Source organism: Cynoglossus semilaevis, chromosome 15, assembly GCF_000523025.1.
Source record: "Cynoglossus semilaevis isolate Cse_v1.0 chromosome 15, Cse_v1.0, whole genome shotgun sequence".
Classification (NCBI taxonomy): domain Eukaryota; kingdom Metazoa; phylum Chordata; class Actinopteri; order Pleuronectiformes; family Cynoglossidae; genus Cynoglossus; species Cynoglossus semilaevis.
Window position 1 is genome coordinate 5226727 of NC_024321.1, and position 25000 is coordinate 5251726.

Here is a 25000-nt window from a genome sequence, read left to right on the forward strand (position 1 = left end):
AGAGAGAGAGAGAGAGAGAAAGTGATGTGTATTAATGTCTCCCTCATCTCTGATTCACCTCCTTCAGTTGATCCCTGTGTTCATATTCACCAAACACCACCCGTCTGGTTGCTATGGCAGCTGCTGCCTCTGATGCTGAATGAAGCTGTAACTAATTTTGACTCCACCGTCTTTTCAGAATCATTAGAACATGGAGCGGTAGCTCCTAGGGTCTGCTTTGGTATTTCCACAGAAGGTCAGGCGACAGAAAATATTTTTATTATAACTGGAGGCAGATTAAATTGGAACATTGTAGCTGAGTGTGACGTACGGGTCAGCTCCGCAGAATCAATATGGCCGAGGAGTTCTCTGTTGTGCTTCTGGGTTGAAATAGTTAGCCTCACAGATCCTCCATCTCTTCAGAGCCTCAACTTTGGCTGTGTTTGGTAGGCAGATATTTCTGCACCGGACATCTACTGTGAATAAGGTGCAGAACAGATTAAGTCTGTCTGGTTAAATACTATTAGCCTAATCAGGTCTGTTTGTTTGTTTCATGTTGAATCAATATTTCTCAGAAATACTCACTCTGAAGTGAGTCACCATGAGATGAAACACTTCTTATTTAAAAGCTCACATTAGTGTTTTCAGCAGGTTTGGCTTTACTCAGGAGTGAATTACAGCTAAAAGACAGAAACGCAAATCAAATGAAAGCAGCTAAAAAAGTTTGGTTAAAAATAAGTCAGATTTGTAGAAAAAGTAACAGATGAATAACTGGAATTTTTAGTCCATGACAACACTGCCTTTAAGTACTGTACCAACAACTTAACCATGATAACCAAGAACTTTTAAAGAAGAGCAAGACCAGAAATAATCTGCCTGCGGCATTCATTTTCCTCTTAGATTTTTGGTCACAATCTGGTCCTGATAACATTTTCAGGCACTTCCTAAAGCTTCGATGGTTCACTTCACTTAGATACATTACACTCAACACATTCACAAGTTTGTCAAACACATGAGAGCAGGGTTGGAAAAGTGTTGAGAGCAGGGGACTGTGGGCGGTGTACAGTGATCACCCACTGAGCCCTTGGTAAAGAGAGCATTCATCAGATTGTGTTCTTCACAGACCTACATCCTCCATCCATCCAGGGCCATTAGAAAGCCTCCAGGAAACAGGTCAGGGAACAAAGCAGAGAGAAGGCTGACGAGAGAAAGGAGACAGAAAGAGGGAAAGGGAGGTGGAGAAGGGGAAGGACGAAGAGGAAGAGTGAAAGTTGATAAGAACTGAGCTGCACTGTTCTTTTAAAGACCATCTGCTGGATACGCAGCTCAAAGACGGACAGAAAAGGTTCCAGACTGTCACACTGGCCCACAGTGACACCTTCCAGAAGTCTTCCTATCAACCGAGCCTGACTGAGAGACCCAGGCAACGGCCTTGAGTGATGTGATGCATTCACTGATGCAGGCTTTGTTGAAGGAGATATTCAGTTCTCTATACTTGAACACTTTTTTTGTTCACATTAACCTTGTGATTTTTAATTCAGTTAGTGAATGGTAGAAACACTCTGTCAAAGAAAAAGGAAACTGAGTAAAAACAAAACCATACAAAATCATAGTCAATAAATTTCACCAAACTTACAGATATAGTACGTGCAAAATGTACAATTTTATTCTAATTGAATTGCTTACATTAGATACCGAGCTATTTCCATTCATTCTAGTTATGAATAACTAGTCATTCTAGTTAAGTTTCTAGTTATGATAAAAATAGTGACATCATGTGAACTCCATTTAGAAAGACCATAAATCAAATAGTTTATCTTTTTGCTAAAACTATTAGCAGAACCACTCTGGTCAAGTGTGTGAGCTATACTTAGTATTTATTTTTAACAGCTTAATTAAATTTGAGGTATTTCTGTGTTCATTTAAAAAAACCAATGTGCCCTTTGACCTGATTTCTCCAGATATTTCATCCTACATTTGGAGCTTTCATTTTTATTTATCTGTTTCTAATACAGTGCATCAAATGCACTTTTTATGTTCAAAAGTGCAGCAGTCATTTAGACTATTTGTGATAATTTGATCCAGAAAATGAATAATTTGTTTATGTTGGTTGTATAAAGTGTTTTTTGACATGAATATTTTCTGGAAGGAAAAAGAACGCAGCTCAAATATGTTTCCCCGGCAACTCCTTACAGAGGGAACAAAATCACATCATACCTTTATGAGCTGCAGCTGAAGCTATTAAAACCCTGTGTTAGACTCCATTAATTTAATAGTCTTTTAATGAATATTTAGCTTATATATTTGTCTCAGCTGAGCGCTACAGTTTGAGCATCTGGATAATCCTTCGATAATCCATATGTTACAATTTCATTTTAGGCTAACATCTCAGCATTGCCAGGATATAAAAGTATCAGCAGTTATTTAGTTATATCAACTATAATTGATGGATATGCTGCTATTTGAGTCAATAATTTTCTAAGTGTTTTTGAGTTACTTTGAGACAGACCTGCTGTAATAGTTGGCATTTGGAAATTGTATTAGTTATTGTGCTATTGTGACTACTGTGTCTACCACCAGTTACTTTTTGCTAACCTGACAAAAGCCAAGAAGACAGAAATGACAAAAAGACAAATGACAAAATTCAGAAATAGAACATACGCAGGAAAACTGCTGGCTGTCATCATCACAATAATAGACAAAAAACGTTGAAAACAGGCTCTGGGTCTTTTCAAATGTTGACAACCAATCACAGTGTCAACACACACACAGACATACATGCACCCACAAACACACACACACACTGAGCATATTTGTATGCTGCAGTCTCTTTCATCACACTTCACTTGAACACAGGTTTTAGAAGCAATTTAAAGTTCATGGTCTGCACAAGGACTCACCTGCACTAGGGAGTCAAACTAATGACCTCCTGGTTTCAGAAAACCACTGATGAGAAGTACTTAACCCTGATTAGACTCCTGTCCAAGAGTACAAATATTATATTACTATTAATTATCTGTTATTACAAATTATTTCAATTTTTATTAGATGGATCAAAGACCAGGATCACAACAGCAAAAAGCAATAAAGAAGTATATATGAGTAATACGACTACTAATAAATACATATTGTAGATATTTACAAGTACAACAAAATTTAATCAATCAGCTGATGCTGTCATAATGTAACTTTAACCTTTGTTACTTTTTCCTAGGACAGTGTAGCATCGAATGTTCTTCCATGCTGTTAAAATAAGACAATGGGTCTGAACTAGACCTGGTAAAACTACGGCGCGTGGGCCGCATACGACCCACTGCGCTTTCTAATCTGGCCTGCCAAACACTATTACCTTGTATGATACAGGCTGATGTCAATCATTTTATTGTCATACATTACAACAATTTGGCTGTAGTTTCTGTTGATGCCACTAGATGGTGGTTGACATCGAACGGCTCAAATTATCTTTGAAAGTTTATATGCATTTTTATATATTTTATTTTTACTATTTCGCCCTGCATTCCACATCCAAACAATACTGAAACTGCCCACCAGTCAAATTTCAAACCTCATGTTGGACTGGACGTTTGCCAACCCCTGGTCTACACACATTCATCTGGAGTGCGGCTCCATTTGCTGTTGTTTACAGGCAGGTGTGTGTTTTTACACAACTGTATCCACTGAAGTCTGATGTACGTCACATGTTTATTACCAGGATAATTAGTGCAAGTTGTCTTTGATCAGAAACAAAGTAATCACCAGGGGATTTTTGGTGATGTCTCTCCAGTGCCACAGTGTTGAAAAAGAGGTCAGCTATTTGGAGCAGCTAAATATATTTTTCACAGGGTTCTCCTTCTCCTTGGGAGGTGAAAGTCAGCACCGGTGCTAATAAAGAGCTGACTTGTACTGTGAGGCCAAGCTATTACTGTTCTCAAAATTGGTATTGGTCTGACACTGATGACTAACAGACAGTGTATTCTCCACAGTATCTGACATATTGGACTAGTAGATGACCACAAAGTTCTTAAAAAATACCTTTGTCTGGTCAGTTTAATGAATTTGATTATGAGAAAAACCAAATGTTATACTCTCTCGACGCCATGAAAGATAAATATCAAGAAACTGTGATCTTTAGTTTCTGATTAAAGAGATGACATATTTAGACCTGGTTTGTTTGTCTGAGTGAAGTTTGGTGTAAATTGCTCTGAGTATGCAAGAAGGAAAACAAAAGATGACCCACCAATGCCTGTCCGTAACCATTAGTATTGTAGACTCTGCTTCGAAGCTCGGCAACGGTTTAGGGATGTAGTGTTGAAGAGTTGCTTAAACTGATGGAAGTAATAAGTAACAAGTGTCAAAAACATTTGACTCCTTTTTCACTTTTTTGTCTGCAGTATAGCTACAGTGTGTGGTTCCCTGGAGAGTCAGGCTCTGTTCAAATGTTTTTGATCAAAAGGCAGAGAGATGACAGAAACTGCAGTTGTCAGTGAAGAGTGTATTGTGTAAGCTCCTGTAAATATATGCAAATCCCAAACCAGTTGTGATCTTCTCCGTGTATTAAGTGCTGCCGCACTTTTCTCCTCCTTTGGAGAGGCAGAAATAATCCCAAAAACACACACTTTTCAGTCACACAGAAATAATCCCAAAAACACACACTTTCAGTCACATTATTGCTTTGCAGTAAAAAAATAAAAAATACAAATTGAAGAGGCTTTAACACCAACCAGTTTAAACACACACACATCAAACAAGTCCAAACACACACCCAGTGTGCTGTGCAGTGTACCATTGTCTGCAACATAAGGATTACAAATTCCCAAATCATCGGTCTGTGATTATCTCACAAAAAACATCCTCCAGATTAACTGAACCTTTTCAAAATTATTTTCCAACAGAATCATGGAAATTCACTACACAGACCTAACGCAAAGTATTTTTCATGGTTTTGTTATTTTGGGCTGACCCGCTCAGCACTAGAAGCAAGAATTTCCCTCATTTATTTCTGTTTTCGTGAGGATTTCTGAGAAGAAAAATACTGCTTTCATTTAAAAGCAGTCAGATGTGACAGAAGCTTAACACCTGGTTTCCCACAATCCTTTCTGTTTCCAAGATTTGCACTTTGCGGCCGTCCTTTCTTTCATAATTTAGCACTTCAGACTCCTTTATAGAAGGAATGCACGCTGATGTGTCATCCGGTTATGAAACCTCCTCTACTTTATTCTTTCATTACTCTTTCTTCGTTCATGTTTCAAATTTCCTCTCTTGCCATTTCTCTGTCACTTTCAACTTTGTGCAATATATTATATTTTATTTATGATTTATTATCTATCTATCTATCTATCTATCTATCTATCTATCTATCTATCCATCCATCCATCCATCCATCCATCCATCCATCCATCCATCCATCCATCCATCCATCCATCCATCCATCCATCCATCCATCCATCCATCCATCCATTCATCCATCCATCCATCCATCTATGTACATGACTCATAAAGTTCATTGGCTTTGTTAGAAATTGTGAACACATCAGATCAATAATTGTCTTTGTTCCTGCTTATACTTACGTTGTGTAGTGTAGTGACTGTTTGTTACATGGTGTGATCCATTTCTCCTGTGCACAGGATCAGTGCTAAAGAACAAACTTTAGTGTTTGCCTCGGTGTCAGTGACTCTGACAGTGAGTCAGTGGATGTGCTGGTAAAGGTTTAGGGGAGAACATGAATTCTGGGAGTAAAAGAAAGAAAGGAAGAAAGAACACCCAGTCTCCGCTGTCTTCTTTGACACGTTTTTGTGGAATTATGTGTTTGGGATTTTAAAGGCAGAGAACACAGCAGGGGCCGGGGCGGCCTGAAGGACGAGGGAGGTTGGCTTTTGATAAAGTGTGGAGTGCTTTGAAGACTTTAGACAGGGGTAGACGTTTGTGTTGAAAGTAGAAGAGGAACTCCTGCCGAAATAACACTTGATAGTGCTAGTTACATACTGGTCATTTTTCTTTTTTTTTCTTATAATATATTCACATTTTTATTAAAGGGACAATTTGAATTGTCTTTGGTAAAGGGCAAATGTCAATTTTTGGGGATTTTATTTATTTTTTGTATTTTAGCGTTTGCTGACCATTAGACTTTTACAGACACATTTACATAGTTGTGTAGAACTTACTTAAAAATATAATTGTATTTTTGTGCTTTTTACTTTTTTTATAATATTTTCTTTTTAATGTTATGCTACATCGGGGCATTTTCTTTTGCTTTAGCTTTTTTTTTTTGGCTAAATGTATCTTTTACCCTGTTCAACTAAAATATATTTGAATTCCATATTAGTCATATGAGTCAGTAAACTACATCTTAAATAGTTGTGGTATTTTTTTTATAGAATGATTCCCTTCCCTGTAAACTTAAGCCATGACCCTCTTTTTGTCACATTTAAGCACATGATTTAATAATTCTTTGCTAACTGTTGATATTTTTGCATAACTATTTCAACTAACCTAAAGACCAATAGTCAAAGATGCCACACCTTTGATTGACCTGTTGGACTATTTCACAATTTCATTCATCTGAAGACTTGGGAGTTGTTCACTCTTTGATAGTTATGCTGGACTCAGTTCAGGAAAGAAATATGGATAAATAAAAACAAAGTTTTAGTTTCTTCATTTGAACACCTTTTCTTACTTTAAGTACAATGTTTCCTTAAGAAAACAAATCCATGTTTAGTACGACCAAAAGTGAATCAGTGAGGCAGGAATCAAATAGAGAGCCAGACCTCTGTGTGCATCTCCCTGCAGCATTTTGCTTCTGGCTTACTGCTAAGACCCTAACATTCTTTTTGCTGTAGCTAATGTGGTTACATTTCCATTATATCAGAGAGTGTTGCCACAGCCAACTGTGCTGAAGTGCCTAAAGTATTTACACCTCACTGAGCTTGTACCCAAGTCTCGATTCCAATCCTCTTTGTCAGCAACTCGTCTGGGGTTTTATTGTGAAGGAAGGAAATGACTCATTAGATGAATTACTTTTGGAGGTCACATATGTCTGCGTCACTAAGGCTGATTAACTTCCCTTTGATCAATACACATTTACAAGTAACATGCCATTCTGCTGATTCTGGTGCTATGTTTGAGAAACGGCCTGCAACCTCTGGATTAGACTCAGACTCTCAGTGTCCTCCTGCAGCTCCAGACCACAGATTATATGAAGTCCCCGGTCTGTGCATTAATGGATGTTAGAGGTCATCAAAGCTGCTGTATGTGCAAGGGCAAAGGTCATGCATTATAGAAAAAAGGTGAGTTTGCAACAGTCATCAGAATCATAGTGCAGCCATCGCAAGCAATTGTTGCATATGTTGATCTGATCTAGCTAATCAGGCAACTTAAATGGATTCAAATGAAGGTTGCTTCAGACAAGGTTGTGTCCTGTATAAGGAGAACAATGTCCCCCCACAGTCTCATCAAACGTCCTGAGGAGGACCTCAATAGACCTCAGCTCAACAGAATCCATCTGCATCAACCGTTTGTGTCTGATGGACTTGTTCATACAGTAGCTAGTTACCTTGGTAAATACAAGGATCATTTTATTTTTTGTTGATCTAAACACAACATTGTGTTTTCAAGCAATTTGTAATTAATCCGTAAATATTTAAATTTCAGGCTTTCACCCTCTTTGATTTCTAAATACATCAAATTCTATTCTATTCTATTCTATTCTATTCCACCTCGTCCATCCGTCCATTTCCTAGCCCCACATTCATTTCACTTTCTAATACAAAACACATAAAGGACCACTCGAAACGTGGTGTAACTATTTTTCTATTATTCTTCACCGTGTCCTGTCAGTCTATGACTTCATACTGATAAATGATGTGTGTCCAGTGTAATTAGTCAGCTCCACACATGAGCAGGAAACATGTTTGTCAAGGAGAAACCCGGGCCAGCTTTATTAATGTGGGCTGTACAGAGGTACATGTTTGGACATGGATATTGTAGAGTAGGACAAACTCACGTGCACCTTTGGTAGATTATAAAAAATCACAGAGCTCCAGTAAATATTTTATTTCCAGACTGGTGATCTGTTAAACGCTAACAGTGGAATACAAGCACTCCCTGTGCAGGAGTTATGAAAAGCTCTCCATTAATCAGGAGGAGCTTGAACTGGAAAAAGATGTTCCCTAACAGCCGAGTGTGGCACTAATGTGCACTAAAAGCAATAAAGACTTTGGCTTGAAACACTCTCCTATGACGTATGGCTGTGTGTGCTCTGTGTGTGTGTGTGTTCACCCTCCAATGTAACATCACTCTGCCCTTCTGTTCCAGTCTGTTCACAGTTCTCCAGAGGAGTCTACGCCATTTTCGGATTCTACGATAAGAAGTCCGTCAACACTATCACGTCGTTTTGCGGGACGCTCCATGTTTCCTTCATCACTCCCAGCTTCCCTCTGGATGGGATTCAGCAGTTCATCATCCAGATGAGGCCTGACATCAAGGGGCCGCTCCTGAGCCTCATCGAGTACTACAAGTGGGACAAGTTTGCATATCTGTACGACAGCGATCGAGGTAGGAGGCTCAAAATGTTGTCACTTTTTAAACAACGTTTCAGGGTCATAGTACATAACGTTGAATTTTAAGTCATATGTTTTGCTAAATTTTTAGCTTCTGGGTCTAGCTTAGGTAGTTTTGCCATAGATTTTGCTACAGTTGTGGTTTTTAGCTCTTGTCATTTTTTAATTTTTCTTTTTTGTATATACCCTTTCTATTTATCGGCTAACTTGTTTGGTTTGGGCTTAACTTTTGGGCTTAACTTTTATATAATATTTTTAAGATTTTTGCCAAATAAAGATAACTCTTTTTAGCCTCTTTTTTTGTTTTTATTTCTAACAATTTTTTAGCTATACATAGCCTATTACTGTCTTTCATTTGACTATTACTAATAAGTGTTTAAGATTTGAGGTTTTCAGCAAACACTTTGAAAACCTTCTACGCAAAAACAGTTTAGTTTTTCTTTAATTATCGTCACATTAGCGCCACTTGGCAAATAAGGCAGTTAGTGATATTGTGATAAGTCATGAAATGCTCATAGTAGACAAATAAACTAGAAAAACTAGAGTTAAATATTACCAATGTAACAATTTTATTTTGGTCAACGCGTCATGATCCTACATCAAGAGGCAGAATATACTCATTGTAAGGTAGCTACAGATAATTTAGGCTTCACTAATTTTTTTTTTTTTTTTTTTTTTTTTTGCATACAGTTATTCAGAGTCTCCTCTGTGGAGAGTGTGTTTTTTGGAGAGTACATGTTTTTTTCAGACTAATCTGTCACAGCAGATGTGCTCTATTCAGCCCTGCAGCTATTGACTTTCACCCTCTTATCGAAGGAATGGTATTTGTTTTCAATACAGTTTCAGAATATTACAGTGACGCAAAAGGAAAAATAAAACCAGTAGGAACACGTCTACCTTTCTGAGTACAAACCTGTAATTGATGAATTAACAATACTGAACTAAATTGACTGTTGCCCTTTAACTGATATGTGGGATGCATTACCAGTTTGAAATACTGCATCAGTGTCAGTGAATATCCAACTTATGAAGCAGGGAAGAATCAATTGTGAGACAGCTCTAAATGAACTTCAGTGTGTGGTCGTTATAAATCTTTGCACTTATCCTAGGTGATTTTATGTATAAATAAAAATAAAAACATGATGCTCCTATTTGCATTGCAACTGTAGAATTGCTCCTCCGACCCGGAAGGTCAGCACAGCCTAGTGATGGTGCACTGGGAAAACACATACTGTATGTAACCAATCACAACCTGTCGTTCACTCTGTCAGTAAAATCATTTGCTCTGTTTATCAGTCTGATCATTCAAACGCTGAAAAATCAATAACCTGCCATCAATGATCTTGTTCTAATCAGATATATATGCACCAGAAATGACTGCCCTGAATGGGGTTCTGTCATGAATATATTCTGATCAGTCTCCAACTCTAATATCCTGACTGTATTCAGACTCAGATCTAATAGTTATTTCACTTTATTATTTCTTCTTTTTTTAGCCCAACCAGGATGTCAATTGGATGAAATAGGATTTTTTCTATTGTCTGCAGCTGTAGACTCAAAGACAATTCTATGATGTCATTGCTTTTTATTAATAAAGTAATTTAAAAAATAGACATATTTTTTTTCATTTCATTGTAAAGTAAAATATATACTAATGTAAAAGATAACAGCAAAGACTGAATTCTGTGTGATCTTGATTTGCTTCGTCTTTCTAACACAATCTAATTATGACTCGGTGTCACCTGCAGTACTGATGTTAAAAAAAGAAATGTCTTTAACGGATAGAGTTATGTTGTATTAAAATACTGTTGATACAAGTGAGCGGTATAAGAAAATCTCCACAGTATTTACTTAGATAGGAGTAAAAGTCTCACTTATGCTCTTTTTGGATGAAGTAGAAATAAAATTGGCCTTGAGATAATCAAAATGTAGCAGTAAACATTTAACAAAGCAATAAAAAATAGAAAACATTTAAAAATGCAATGAAGATAGGAACAAGTGAAGTGAAATATAAAGCAAAATAAGGTAAATATAGAGATTATTAAACCATAATTTAATTATTAACCTCAAAAATGGGTTGAAATTAATTAAACATTTAGGTAAAAGTTGGGCTGATTATGGGTAAAATACAATAAATAAGTAAATAAATAAAAGTAAGTTTTTGCACAAAGAAAATCTAAATTATTTTACCATGATTATACTTTAATTATACAGTATATTAATTCTTACAGTAGAGTGTAAAATACTAATTATACTTTTATGGACTAAATGAAACCTTTCCAAGTGTAACACAAGGCTCCGGGGCTAGACTTATGACCTGCTTTAGGATACTCCATGAATTCCTAATTGTCAGGAAGTGATTCCACTCAAAGAGAAGTGGGATTTCCTCTATACATAAATGTTTATGCTGAAGATTCAGCGTTATCACTGAAAGGATTTAGAACCTTTTCATCCGTACCCATCCTCCCATCCCAGTCCACCTGCCCATCTTTTCATCTTTAGTCGTTCTAGTCGGCCCCTCCTCCTCTTCCCCGGACTGACAGCACCGTTCTTCCCCAAAACAGGCAGCAGGTTTCCAGCAGCTGGTCTGGACTGTCCTCATGCTGACCTGCTGTCTCTCCTGTACGTCGGCGATGACTCTAAAGAGCTTGTTGTGCATATTTCATCATTGCATGGCTGTCTAATTAGGTCAGTGTGATCCACTCATTCCCATGGCAACTGAAGTGTGGGAAGAGAGACAGAGCGGCAGGAAGAGATTGTCAGTGACTGAGCAGGTCGGTTAATGATGTGAGCGTGTGTGTGTGTGTGTGTTTGTGTGTGTGTGTGTGTTTGTGTGTGTGTGTGTGTTTGTGTGTGTGTGTGTGTTTGTGTGTGTGTGTGTGTTTGTGTGTGTGTGTGTGTTTGTGTGTGTGTGTGTGTTTGTGTGTGTGTGTGTGTTTGTGTGTGTGTGTGTGTTTGTGTGTGTGTGTGTGTTTGTGTGTGTGTGTGTGTTTGTGTGTGTGTGTGTGTTTGTGTGTGTGTGTGTGTTTGTGTGTGTGTGTGTGTTTGTGTGTGTGTGTGTGTTTGTGTGTGTGTGTGTGTTTGTGTGGGAGCGGGGGAGGATATCTTACAAAAGAGGAAGGAGTGAAAATGCCGCTGGTTATCATGAATTTTATTGGCCCATTAAAGGAGAAAACTAGTCTTTTTCAACACAAAGCGGTGTTGTTTTAAGGTCACAGTGTACTGCCAGTAGAAAAAGACAATAGCATCTGGGCAAATGTATTTTTTGATAACATTGTCCACCTGTTACAAAGTTTGAGTTTTAGAACATGGCTTTCCCCTTATTAACATGCTCAAAATCATTACAAATGAGTTGTGACATGAATTGAAAGACAATACTGTGTATTTTTAATTCAGTAATTGTAAATGAATTGTGAAAAGTGTTTAATAACAGACAAGAGTTTAAAATTTCATTTTCATTTCAACTGCCAAGTTTTTAATGGTCTCTAATCTAATATGCTACTAAATATGTTTAGAAAATGTTTTCTTATTCTTCAAAACTAAGATGTTCTTTGCACAAAACAAATACATTTAACAATTTACTGCCATAGCAGCGTAAAAAATCAGAACATTTTTGCATTTCACAAGCTTTAATCAATGCATTCCATGCAAAACAGCTGCTTTACTGGATGTATAAATAAATAAACATAATGAAGTAATTTTCAGGTCGATACACAAGTCCTTTCAATAAGGACTTGTGTATAAGGTGATGTGTGAGGAGATAAGGACCAGACAGTCTACCTCCAGCCCTGGTGCATTAGATGGAATTGAATGAAATTGAATGAAATGGTTGGACGGACATTAAAAGAAAAAAAAATCAATGCATTATTTAGAAAACAGTACGTTAAAGGAAAGAGATTAAGGGTAAAACTGGGCTGCATTAGTTGGCACTGAGCTGCTTTGGCCTAATGAATTATTCATATGTATCCACACTTGCCTGTTCTAAATAGTTTATATTATGCAAATGCTCAAACCTTCATGCAGCCGCTCATTGAGATGTTTTTGATCAATGGGTTCCCGCACTAAGCTTTAACAGTAAATGCTGTGCGTATGTGTGATCACTGACATAAGTAGAATTAATCTCTCTCACCGGCTAAACGCTCACAGCCCATACGAACGCTCCGCTTCTATGTCAGAAGGCCAGAAAACATAATGTTACTCTGCAAAGTAGACCACGTCTCCTTAATCTCCACTGACCTTTAAAATCTGGGACGTTTTGAGGGGTAAATGCACAGACACAGAGACTCCTCTTCTCTCCGGTGCAGTGGTTTTTCTGTGCCGGTTCAAATGACTGGCTGTGTTGTTGGCTGTGAGCCAGATTGTGACATATGTTTCAGTCTCACCATAAGTGATATCAAACGAGGCGTATTGGTGGATCAGTGAAATCAGGCTCACACTATAGTCCATCATCAAGACATTCAATGCTGATTCATCTTATGTTTAATCTTTATTAGAGCCAGATGCTGAGATGACTGGTGTGTAAAGTGCCCATTCAATCAGATTTTAGATGTAAGCTACTAAAATAATATAACAACATGAATGAAAAGATCTATGAAATGCATGTTGCAGGTTAAGATTTAGGACTCTCTAATGTTAAAAATATAAATTAAAAGACATCTATAGTTGGCTCCAGCTTTAGTTTTAACAGTGTCTTTGGCTGTTGCACAACTGAAAAATTAATGTAGATAAGTTAAATCCTTCACGGACTGCATCAGGACATGAAGGATGGTCCTAAACCAGGTAATAACATTTTTATGAGAATAACTGTCCTTTATTTGTCATTAAAAAAAAAAAAAAAAAACTAAAATTAGCATTTAGCAGCGTCATGTTCACTTTTGGTTGCTGACAAACAAGCATCTAAATGTGACAAAACTCAGAGGCAGGAATTAAAGAGTGTGATGCATCTTGGACAATCAAACAGTTTAATTCATAGCCCACAATGTCAGTCTCTTAGCAGCTGCCACTCATAGACTGCCAGTCCAGTATGCAACTTCACTAGGCTAGTGTGATGTTGTGTTTAACTAAAAAGGCCACATTTCACTGACCTGCATGATTCTCTGCTTCATGCACGGCTCTGTCCGATCAATCGTTGAAGATGTTAACCAAATTAAATAATGTGAAACACAAAAGTAACATTCACCAGTATGTCTGTGATACCCCCTGGATTTTAGTTATTGCCAGTCACTCTCACTTCCAATTATCTCCCTTAATAGGCATTGATCAATCAGCCACATTTAAACAGGGCGTAATGACTTTGGTGTTACAATGACGTATGGTTCATTCAGATAAAACTGCCAAGCCTCCTGTTTCCTTCACGGCGTCATAAAACCACCTCGGTTGTAGCATGAAATTGATTACATCTCTAATTCACTTGACTGTGGTGAGGTGAAATGAAACACTCGGCCATTTTATCAAACCACAATTTAACTGCTCTCTGCAGGACCAGTAATCAATATTAGCTCAGATTCAACCATGCACTGAGACACAGAGGGTGATTGGATTATAAGTATATAAATGGACATAAATGGAGAAAGGATGGACCTGGAAAAGATGGAACAAATTCATTGTTTGGGGGGAATAAAAGAACCACAGTCCATAAATTAGGTTTCAGTCACCAGAAGGTGAGACTCTTCATTTGGTGGTTTATATTTGCTATGGATTTAAAAATGAAGTATCTGATGTAGATGAACAGACTGGATGTTTACACAGTGACTTGAGCGGTTGTTGTCAAGTCTTTAGAGTCTTTGTCTGTCTCCAAGTTACCAGTGTTCAGGTCTTGAGTCCAATGTAGTCTTGAAAGTCAAATCCACCTAGAATGGCTGGGAGATGGAGCCAATCTCAGCTGTCAGAGGCGGCTCACACCCTGGACACTTGCCAGTCCATGGAGGGCCACATATTGAGACAACCATTCAACTACCATTATTAGCTATGGTCAATTGAGTGTGTGATCAACCTAAACCCATGAGCATGAGCAAAGTACCTCAAGTGGTGCTAGTCAAGGTGCTACAGACATATGGTCAGGACACCTACTGGCTGCTCTGGGGAGTTGTTCTCAACATGCCCATCTGTGAGGACACTCTCGGCAGAACAGGCCACAATAGAGAGAACACATTTGTGATGTAGATAGAAGGTGGTTGTGGTTTTCCTTTGAGACTGAAGAAGCAGAGCTGGATGAGACAGGACCAGGCGTCCACACTGACTAAATAAAGCGAGAGTATGAAATGTCTGTTGCTGATGCAGTCAAACAAACCACTCAGTCTGACTCTACACCCACATGAGCTGCAGGTGTTCATGCCCAAACACCTGTGACTCATTAGTTTGAAAAAGCAGAAACTGAGCAGTGAAAAAAAATTGAGCAAAGTCATTTTCACGGTAATTTAATCCCTTTTTTTCTCCACCCACAGGCCTGACCACGCTGCAGGTTGTCTTGGACACAGCAGCAGAGAAAAAATGGCAGGTGACAGCCATCAATGTGGGAAATCTCAAAGACGAGAGAAAGGACGAGGCTTATCGCTCGCTGTTCCAGGATCTGGAGAACAAGAAGGAGCGGCGGGTGATCCTGGACTGTGAACAGGACAAAGTCAAAGACATTATGGACCAGGTAAGGATTAGTTCACTATGTCGTTTTATTTCAAAATAAAACAGGTAAAACACTAATGAAAAGCCACCAGACTTCTATCAAGACCTTATAAATAATCAATCTGCAAAATTGTGATAATAACACGTGAGAATTAGAAAGATAGATAGATAGATAGATAGATAGATAGATAGATAGATAGATAGATAGATAGCTTATTATGAAATGATCATATACCAATTAATCAGTGAAAACACTGGAATATAAATCCCTCAGAATTCACTTTGAGGGAATTTAAGAAACCCTAACATCAGAGGTTTGAGGGAATTTAAGAAACCCTAACATGGTTTATACCGGGTTTATACCGGGTCAGACATGTTTTATTTGTTTTCTGAATACGATGTTGTTTTTGTATTTTTAATCATTTTCCAGCCTATGTTTTAGGTCTTAATCTTACTCATACTCATTAACCTAACAAATATAACTGTTGTTTTTAAATGACTCCTGGGTTTTAAAATAGGTTGCACATAAATGATGGTGGATTTGAGGTTTGCATTATCTAAATTATAGGCCATTAGTGTGCACAGTATTCCCAGAGCTGATAATTATATGTAATTTATTGACCTGTATACAAATTATGCTACAGTAAGGTGCACATTTAACTAGTTTGATGGTGTTGTCAGCTCTGTCACGCCACACAAAACCACACAACGTCAGTGATTAACAGTCGAACAGGGTCACAGATTCACAGAGGCTCTGGGATAAAAAGCAAAAAGCCTCCTCTAATTCGTCATAGATGTAAGTCTCCTGAATGAAAGACATTGTTGCAAGACTTAGTATCATGTAACTGTGGCTAAAAAGATTAAAACTGACTGTTATTTGAAGAATGTAAGTATTAAAAAAATAAACTACATTTAAATATTTACCTGAAATTCTTCAAAATTAAATAATAATATCAATGAAATAATCCAAAATATAACTTGTTAGGCTCGAGAAAAAAATCTCAAAAAAATCTCAGGGTTTTTGAAATAACATAAAAATATCAAACTTCGGCTCAGCATTAGATGCCAATCTTTTAAAAAGGAAACAAACCAAAATCCTCAAAGACATAACAGCACAGTAAAGCTATCAAGTTGGAATCACCGTCTTTATAGTAATGTAACAGTAGCAGTATATTTTTTTAGTATTTCTCTAAAACTGTCCCGAAACTGAAATGTGGCTGAAACTAGCTGACAATTTTCCGCCTGGTAACCAGGAGTCCATTTAGATAAGCACTGCAGCATCCATCGTAATTGTCCTTCTGAGCTGCACAACAAACTACAATTAAGGACGAAGCCGATTCACCCATACAGGTTATTTTTACTCCACTCTTTACCCGGGAGAAAAGCTTATCGATAAACATTTAAAACATGCTGACATGTGTTTCCATAACGGCAGACTTAATCAATGACAGTGGCCCCGGTGCCTGTTTATCTGGGAAATAAACACATCATCATTCAGGTGTTTGTTGTTTTGTTTTGTTTTTTTCTTTCTCAGCTAACATCAAAATTATTTTACACGCTTGATAAAGGGCATTATTATTCAAATCCGCCTGCAGCAGCAGCCCCGATGAACAGAGGTGCCACTCAAACTGTGAGATTACTTCCAGGCGTGACATTTATGTGAGATGGAGAAATGTTACAGACAGAAGAAATAATTCCTTTATTTTCCTTTTGTCTGGTTCTCCACTGATAAGGAAGGTAAAAGATTTGGATTGGTCTGCAATTGTGGCTCTGAGAACTCAAGAGTCATCTGTGTGATAGCTGTATTGTTTTATTTTTAGAAAATATTCTCATTTTTGGATGTTGCTGTTGTATTAATACCTGTATTCTATCTCTCATAATAAATTTATATAAAATGAACCACACTTTCTAGGAGCCACTTTTAATTACATAGAAACCCAGAAATAATTTTTCATTGTGCATTTAATTTTGACATATTTAAGGAATGCTAAGCCAATGTTTTAATTGAAATTATTATAAAATAAGACACCAGTAGTTCGGTTTTACATAGATCTTGAAACTTTTTTCATTTGCATTTTTAAACTGCATAAATTAAAATGAGGAAAACTAAAAAATGAACAACTGAAACTTTCAAATAACTACTGGAAACTTTAGAGATAGAGTTTAGAGTTATTATTTTTACTCCATAGGCTTTAAAAATCTAAAAGATTAGTTTGAGTGAGGTAATGGCCGTTGGCTGTGATTTAGCCAAAAAAAAAAAAAAAAAAAAGGTAGGGAGAAAAACTATTCAGTTAAAATGAACCTTTACCATAATACCACTGAGACCGATCAAAATACTACTGTTATGTAAGATTTGTAAAAACAAGGACTAACAAAGAATGTTCAGAAAAAGATGCCAAATAACAATTGGTAATGGTATATTAAGGGTATGCAGTCGAAGGCATCGTCATTGCAGAATTATGGAAGGAAAACAAACACTTGGTATAAAGACTTGAGAAACCTGCTATTGTCATTTAAATTACATATATTCTACATTATATAAGATGGAAAGACTTCTCCTGAATTGAGTAGATTTCCTTCCTTAATGGTTTAATATTAAAAAAAAATCACATTTGACTCTCTGGACATGGCTGTTACATTGGACATCATGTCCACATGTTTATAATATCAAGCTGTATTATCACATAAGGATGATTCCTGATATTTTTAACATGTATTTTTTCCATAATTGCAGGTCATCACGATTGGCAGACATGTGAAAGGCTACCACTATATTATAGCCAATCTGGTAAGTTTATAGTTGTATTGTATTGTATAGATTTATTTTGGTATTATTTATCTTATTGAATTGTTATGATTATTAAATACACATGTGTAATGATATGACACATTCCTTTTTATTTCTTTGAAGGGTTTCGTCGATGGAGATCTATCTAAAATTCAGTACGGCGGTGCAAACGTGTCCGGTTTCCAGATCGTCGACTTCGAGGATCCTCTGGTGTCCAAGTTTGACCAGAGGTGGGAGGCTCTGGAGGAGAAAGAGTATCCAGGTGCCGACAGTAAAATACGGGTGAGTGTGAGCATGGCAACATGGGTTGACCACATGCGTGCAGTGGTAAAGTTTGTACTTTAATCAACTGTACTTGCGGTGTAACGTTTTGGTGAGAAACAACTCCCTAAGCACTTTTATTGGCCGCAGCTGCTCTAATGTGTTTGTAACTTCAGCGGAACACTGTGCTGCCTCCATCTGCGACCTGTCAAATTTACACTTGCATGAACACAGTGTGTGCATTATTAAACACCTTTGTCAGTAAACATCTCTATGCACTAATACACTTACATATGGTACATATGCTGTGAGCTTAGTGGTTTTTCCTCCTGTGCTTTTATTATAAATACTTTAAAATATGGTGACATTGCCTGCAAATAGCATGACATTAAAGTTTACCTGACAAGGGGTTTAATAATCCAACTGAAATTAAATAATTACATTTTGTAAGAACTGATTTAAAAATGTCCAGGCTGTTTTTCTCTGTTTTTCTTAGAGTATAAGCTAGTAGTGTTAGCTAACAGGAGACTAATAATTGACTTAATCTTAAGAATTGCATATTGAAAATAACATTACAAACAGCTACAGCTAGGTCAGCAAAATGTAATATATGTAAAATATTATCATGGTTTTAAGAAGTTAGACAAAACACCTTAACACCACGACTCTTAATCATAATATATGAGAATTTCTATTGGCAAAATGCCTTGGAAACATGTTTTAATTTTCTTTTCACCCAGATTCTCACTTATATTTTCATCAACATTGACTGTATGACCAAAATCATTCTTCTTTTTGTCACTGAACAAACAGGCAGCTTGACTTTCTCAGTTACTTTAGCCAAATGCAGCCATACATAGCAGTTAAGGACAATATAATAATATCATTAAGCTGATGAAGAGTCTCAGTTTTGTGTCTTATGTCACAAACTTTTTGGAGCTGTTTATTTTTGTCCTGAAACATTTAGAATTTTTCAACAAATTTCTCGGCACTAAAAGTTTTTTTTTTTTTTTTTGTAACCCAAGCAAGGTTTTTGCTCCTGAGCCATTATTTAACCTGAGGCACAAACCAGTGCTGCTGCTCCAGTGTGGGTTCTCACACTGTCAGAGATTGTTACTCAGAAATGTAACTATCATCAATCTCTGGACGCCTGAGAAAGCCATGGTGTTTCTGCCTAATGAGACCCTAAGGAATGTGTTTTAAATAAATGATCAAATCTTAAAAAATATATGTTATTACTTTGCAAAAGCCATACTATTTTATATGAATGTAAAAGGATGATGGTTCCGCGACACTCTTGTGTCGCAGTTAAAAAAATATTTAAAAATTAAAATGTACTGTGTGCAATGTGCACTATATAAAGATGCAGTGTGAAAATCTATTTCTACCAAATTCCAATCATCACTTTCTCCATCTGTTTTCCGTGTCATCCAGTACACATCAGCGTTGACTTACGACGCCGTGCAAGTGATGACAGAGGCTTTCCGATACCTGCACAAGCAACGTATTGACTTCACCAGGAGGGCAAACAATGGAGATTGCCTTGCTAACCCTGCAGTGCCCTGGGCTCAAGGCGTGGAGATCGAGCGAGCGTTGAAACAGGTAAAACGCAGAATAAGGCATGAAAAAAAAAACCCAGACACAGACACGTGTTGCTGTGGTAACAGCAGATCTCCTTGACAACATACACAAACACCCACCAACGCACAAAGTACTTCACAGAGAATGATAAAAAATACTTTCTTTCAGACTGTGGTATACTTTGTGCTATTCTTCAGGTACAACACACAGTCCTCTGAGCTTTGATGCAAGGCCAGATTTGCTTCAGTCTTGTGGAGGAATTTAGATTTTATTTTCTTCTTTTGATGTAATATTTTTTGGAGTTTGTAGCCTTCAATATCAAACTTGGATCAAACATCCACACTGATTTGATGCGTAGAAAAGTGACGGTTTTAAATAAAAGCCCTTTTAGTGCAAATATGAACCAAATCTCTGCTTGGTTGATATGGTTGATATGATTGATCTTGACGTTATCTGGAAACTGACAGGTTGCTGAGATCCTTAAAAAGAATATTTTTTATACCACCTTAGCTGTGACTTTGTTCCATTAATTTAATCATTTGATTGGGTTGCAAAGGTTCAACCCAAGTAACAACCTGCTCCTTTGTCTGGTCTAATCACTTCAATTGTGCACCTTTCTAATGTTGATTCAGTTTTTGGAAATTAAAAAAAAAACTGATGGGAAGGGATCAGGACTGTCAGATGGGTATGGGCGGTTTTCCTCTAAGATAAAACTTACAATCCAATAAAATGGACAAATATCACAAACAAAAACATCAAACCTGTTCAAGATGCCTGACAGACGTGCCTTTTCATTTTTGTTAGCGAAAAGTTGCCACCCTAAGAATAAAAAGAACATTTTTCTATCGTTGTATTAGTCAAACCTGTGAACGATTTACCCAGAATGCTATTAGGCTACTAGTCTTAATGCTACGGCAGAAATAAAGTTAAGATTATAGGTTGCTATCTCTGTTGATGTGCTTCATCAATAAAATGAATGTCAATATTCTTTAAACCTCCAGGTCAGAAATCCATCAGTGGTTTTTATTGATGAAGTTGTTTACATCTCTGTCCGATTCAGCATTTCAATAGTAACTGAAGAACCAAGTCGATAATATGAAGCATCATACTGTACTCGAGCACTACTAGAGTACTAGAGTTTCAGTAAGGTGTAGTTTATTAGTTAGGTGCAGTTAGTCTGTTCCCTTTCCTATTTTAACATTGTGCTCCCTTCTATCATCAATTCATTTCTCTCGTGGTTCCTTTTTGTACTTTTTTCCCTCAGGCATTAATTTTCCAACCTCCTCTTTTCCTGCAGTTTTGCCGATTATTTCTTCTTTTCATTCAGTTTCCATCTTCTTTCGTCTTCTACCAGTATTTATAACCAATCCACTTTTTCTTCTTTCACTACCAATCGGTCTTCTTCCTTTCTCCTCCATCTCCTTGGTTTAACGTTCATGTTGCTGAACACTATCCAACCAACATCTTCTTTACATTGTCGACCTGTATCACTTTCCTTCAAGGTTCGGGTGGAAGGCCTGACAGGAAACATTCAATTTGATCAACATGGAAAGAGAGTTAACTACTCAGTTAACGTCATGGAGTTAAAAACCAATGGTCCAGTGAAAGTAAGTGTTCCAGTGACCTTTTTATCTGCTCTCAGTGAAGTAAACGTTGCTGGAGATCAATGAGGTACGTCCCGTTTTCTTAATCGTTTGACTCTGATCCAACAGATTGGTTACTGGAACGAGATGGACAAAATGGCCGTGACTAAATCAGATGTCTTTTCTAACGAATCTACAGGAATGGAAAACAAAACCGTGATTGTAACCACCATCCTGGTAATACTATACTGCAGATTTCGTAAAAAGCAATTAAGCAAATGTTTTATATGCTAATAAATCTACTTTAATATGTGGGTGTGTATGAGTGTGTGCCACTTAATTTTAGAGCTGCTTTTGTATATAAATACAAAGCCCTATTGCTGAACAGCGCTCTCTGCCTTTGTCTCTGTTCTCCAGGAAGCTCCGTATGTGATGTTGAAAAAGAACTCTGACCTTTTTGTCGACAACGAACGCTACGAGGGTTATTGTGTAGATCTGGCAGCAGAGATAGCGAAACACTGTGGCTTCAAATATCAACTGAAAATAGTCGGGGATGGAAAATATGGAGCTAGAGATGCTGAGACCAAGATCTGGAATGGAATGGTTGGAGAGTTAGTTTACGGGGTGAGTAACTATTTTATTTTTATGCTGTTAAACAGTACATGTTAACACTATTCATTTACCAGTGTATCATTTCTTCTTTGTGTAGAAAGCCGACATTGCCGTCGCCCCTCTGACCATCACTTTAGTGCGAGAGGAGGTGATTGACTTCTCCAAACCCTTCATGTCTCTGGGAATCTCCATCATGATCAAGAAACCACAAAAGTCCAAACCAGGAGTCTTCTCTTTCCTGGACCCACTGGCCTATGAGATCTGGATGTGTATCGTATTCGCCTACATAGGTGTCAGTGTCGTGCTCTTCCTCGTTAGCCGGTTCAGCCCATACGAGTGGCACACAGAGGAATACGAGGACGGGCAAATTCAGACCAATGAGTCGACCAATGAGTTTGGCATATTCAACAGCCTGTGGTTCTCACTGGGAGCCTTCATGAGACAAGGCTGTGACATCTCACCCAGGTAGGTCACAACAAATTAACAAGTTTAAGAATTAAATGTTTATATATATATATATATAGAGAGAGAGAGAGAGAGAGAGAGAGACAGAGAGAGAGACAGAGAGAGAGAGAGAGACGTTGTTTCTTTCACCTTCGCTTTAAAGCACTTAATACATTTCTCTCACTGCTGACAAAATATTTACCGGTTTACACTTCACTTGAAAACTGAACAAGGAAGACAGCATAAGACAGCAGCGGCTCAGAGCGACAGATAAGGTTGAGCAGTTTGGAGATAAAGTCAGAGAGGCAAATCTGGGATGGTTGCTGAGCAGAGATAGTGGATATATTGAACAAAAGATGGAGTTGCCAGTCAGGTGAGTAAAAGGAAAGTCTCAGATGGGGGCAACAAAAAAAAAGGAAGCTGCCAAGCCAATGTCGCCGATATGTCGCCTCAGCACAATATCCAAATGTCCATCTAATTTTTTTTTTCCTAACTCCATCCCAGAACTGCTCAACCTTAGATGTATCTCTAACTTGCTAATTGTATTTGCAGATTTGCAGAAGTGTTACTGTCTAGTTTAAAAGACAAATTGACAATATATATATATTCAACAGATCTCTGTCTGGACGTATTGTGGGTGGTGTCTGGTGGTTCTTCACTCTGATCATCATCTCCTCCTACACGGCTAACCTGGCTGCCTTCCTGACCGTCGAGAGAATGGTTTCTCCCATTGAAAGTGCAGAGGATCTGGCCAAACAGACTGAAATAGCATACGGGACTCTGGACTCTGGATCTACCAAAGAGTTCTTTAGGGTAAAAAATATATTTATTGTCTTATACATGTGTCTTAAAAGATCCAGTTTTCCAATTTTTTAAATGCCAATTTTTCTTTTCTCTCTTAATTTGTCACCCCTTTAGCGCTCCAAAATTGCTCTCTTTGACAAAATGTGGACGTACATGCGCAGCGCCGAGCCCTCTGTGTTTGTAAAAACCACAGCAGAGGGCGTCGTCAGGGTCCGCAAGTCCAAGGGGAAGTATGCCTACCTGCTAGAGTCCACCATGAATGAGTACATCGAGCAGCGGAAGCCCTGCGACACCATGAAGGTGGGAGGCAACCTGGACTCCAAGGGCTACGGGATCGCCACACCGAAAGGATCCTCATTAAGGTGGGTGGAATAGTATAACAATGTGTCCAATGTTGTTATAGTATCCCACCTACCCTGATGTAGCTTTGCTTATGTGTCCCTGGTTTGTATCAGGAGATGATGAGGTAATGCCTCCTACAAATTTTAAAAAAATGAATCATTGCAATTTATTGTAAGTCGATAAATTGCAAAACAAAAAGTTATTTCTTGTTTTTATTGATTTGACAATTGGTTTATGAGTACCCAGTTTATTATTATCAGTATTATCATGAAACGATATGTCGTCTATGACATACAATGCAATACTACTGCCAAGGCTGGACTTAATCTGGGTTTAAAAGTGAGTAATTCTGAGTAATTTTTCCTATTCAGGACTTCTGAATATCATTGGATGTTAATCAAACAAATTTAATGAAAAATCTTAAACCTTTTTATAGTCCTATATTCTCTTGATCTAAATTTAAATTCCTCCTGTAGAAAAGCTGCTCTGCCCATTGTCCTTTTTCATGTTTTTATATGTTTAACGTTGTTGCTCTGCTCTTCTCCCGTCTGATCAACTTTGAATATTTGATTAATTTCTATGCTGATGATAAGATACGTTTAATAAGTGTTTCTAGAAATGTCTAATTTTGCTGTTTTAAAACCCCTGCAGTACACTGGGTTTTTTAACAATTGCTAAATATTTTCCTTTGTGGAAAAACCATTGGATGAAGTCAAAACCATTTGTACAACATTTTGATTGTGGCACTGCTGGGGTTTTGTATATAAAGTAGAATAATGGGCATTGTTTTATGCTGATTTCTAAAAGCCCCAGTCCACACAGTATTTTTAACTGTTCACTGGTTAATTGGTAATTTCCTCCCTTTTCCTTCCTTCATCAAACCTACAACATAACCACACTTCTTATTTCTGGGTAACTGGGTGTCACCAGGCATGTCCAAAGTTGGGCTACGGGGTTAATGAAATTTGTTTTTTTCACTACCAACTTTAATCATTATAAATATAATTGACAATGCATTACTGAGCAATTACTGAAATTACTTTGCAGTATTTACGTTTTTTGTTTGACTTTACCCAAATTAAGATAAGTATTTGGCTAATGCCTAGCTATTTCTAAACATACCTGTTGTTTTCCAATGATTCCTTGGATAACAAAACTTAAGGTAATATGCACAAAAAAGGCAAAATATTTTGTAGGAACATGCTTATACTATCTGGAGGGCTTGAATCAATTTCACTATAATATTCAATAACAAGCTCACATGTGTTTGTTCTGTTTTCAGTGCATAAATATCCCACATTCTTTGGTCTTAGAAAAATTGGGTTATGTTTTCATCAACTACAGATTGCCCTGTTGAACAGTTTGGACATCCCTGGTTTAAATTATTTAAAAAAAAAAAAAGAGTTGCATGTTTTTTTGCATATTCCTATGA

General features: G+C 37.4%; 1 protein-coding gene across 3 annotated transcripts in view; it reads left to right on the top strand.

Moving 5' to 3' along the window:
* The window catches only part of gria2b (glutamate receptor, ionotropic, AMPA 2b), a 38039-nt gene that overhangs the window by 7892 nt on the left and 5147 nt on the right, over positions 1 to 25000 (top strand). For all 3 annotated transcript variants that reach the window (XM_017039424.1, XM_008326604.2, XM_008326602.2), the window contains exons 2-12: positions 8291 to 8530; positions 14979 to 15175; positions 17888 to 17941; positions 18065 to 18223; positions 19637 to 19804; positions 21286 to 21390; positions 21496 to 21603; positions 21784 to 21990; positions 22076 to 22443; positions 23037 to 23235; positions 23341 to 23588. In XM_017039424.1, the coding sequence (XP_016894913.1) occupies positions 8291 to 8530; positions 14979 to 15175; positions 17888 to 17941; positions 18065 to 18223; positions 19637 to 19804; positions 21286 to 21390; positions 21496 to 21603; positions 21784 to 21990; positions 22076 to 22443; positions 23037 to 23235; positions 23341 to 23588 (2053 nt within the window). The remainder of the gene's footprint in view (positions 1 to 8290; positions 8531 to 14978; positions 15176 to 17887; positions 17942 to 18064; positions 18224 to 19636; positions 19805 to 21285; positions 21391 to 21495; positions 21604 to 21783; positions 21991 to 22075; positions 22444 to 23036; positions 23236 to 23340; positions 23589 to 25000) is intronic.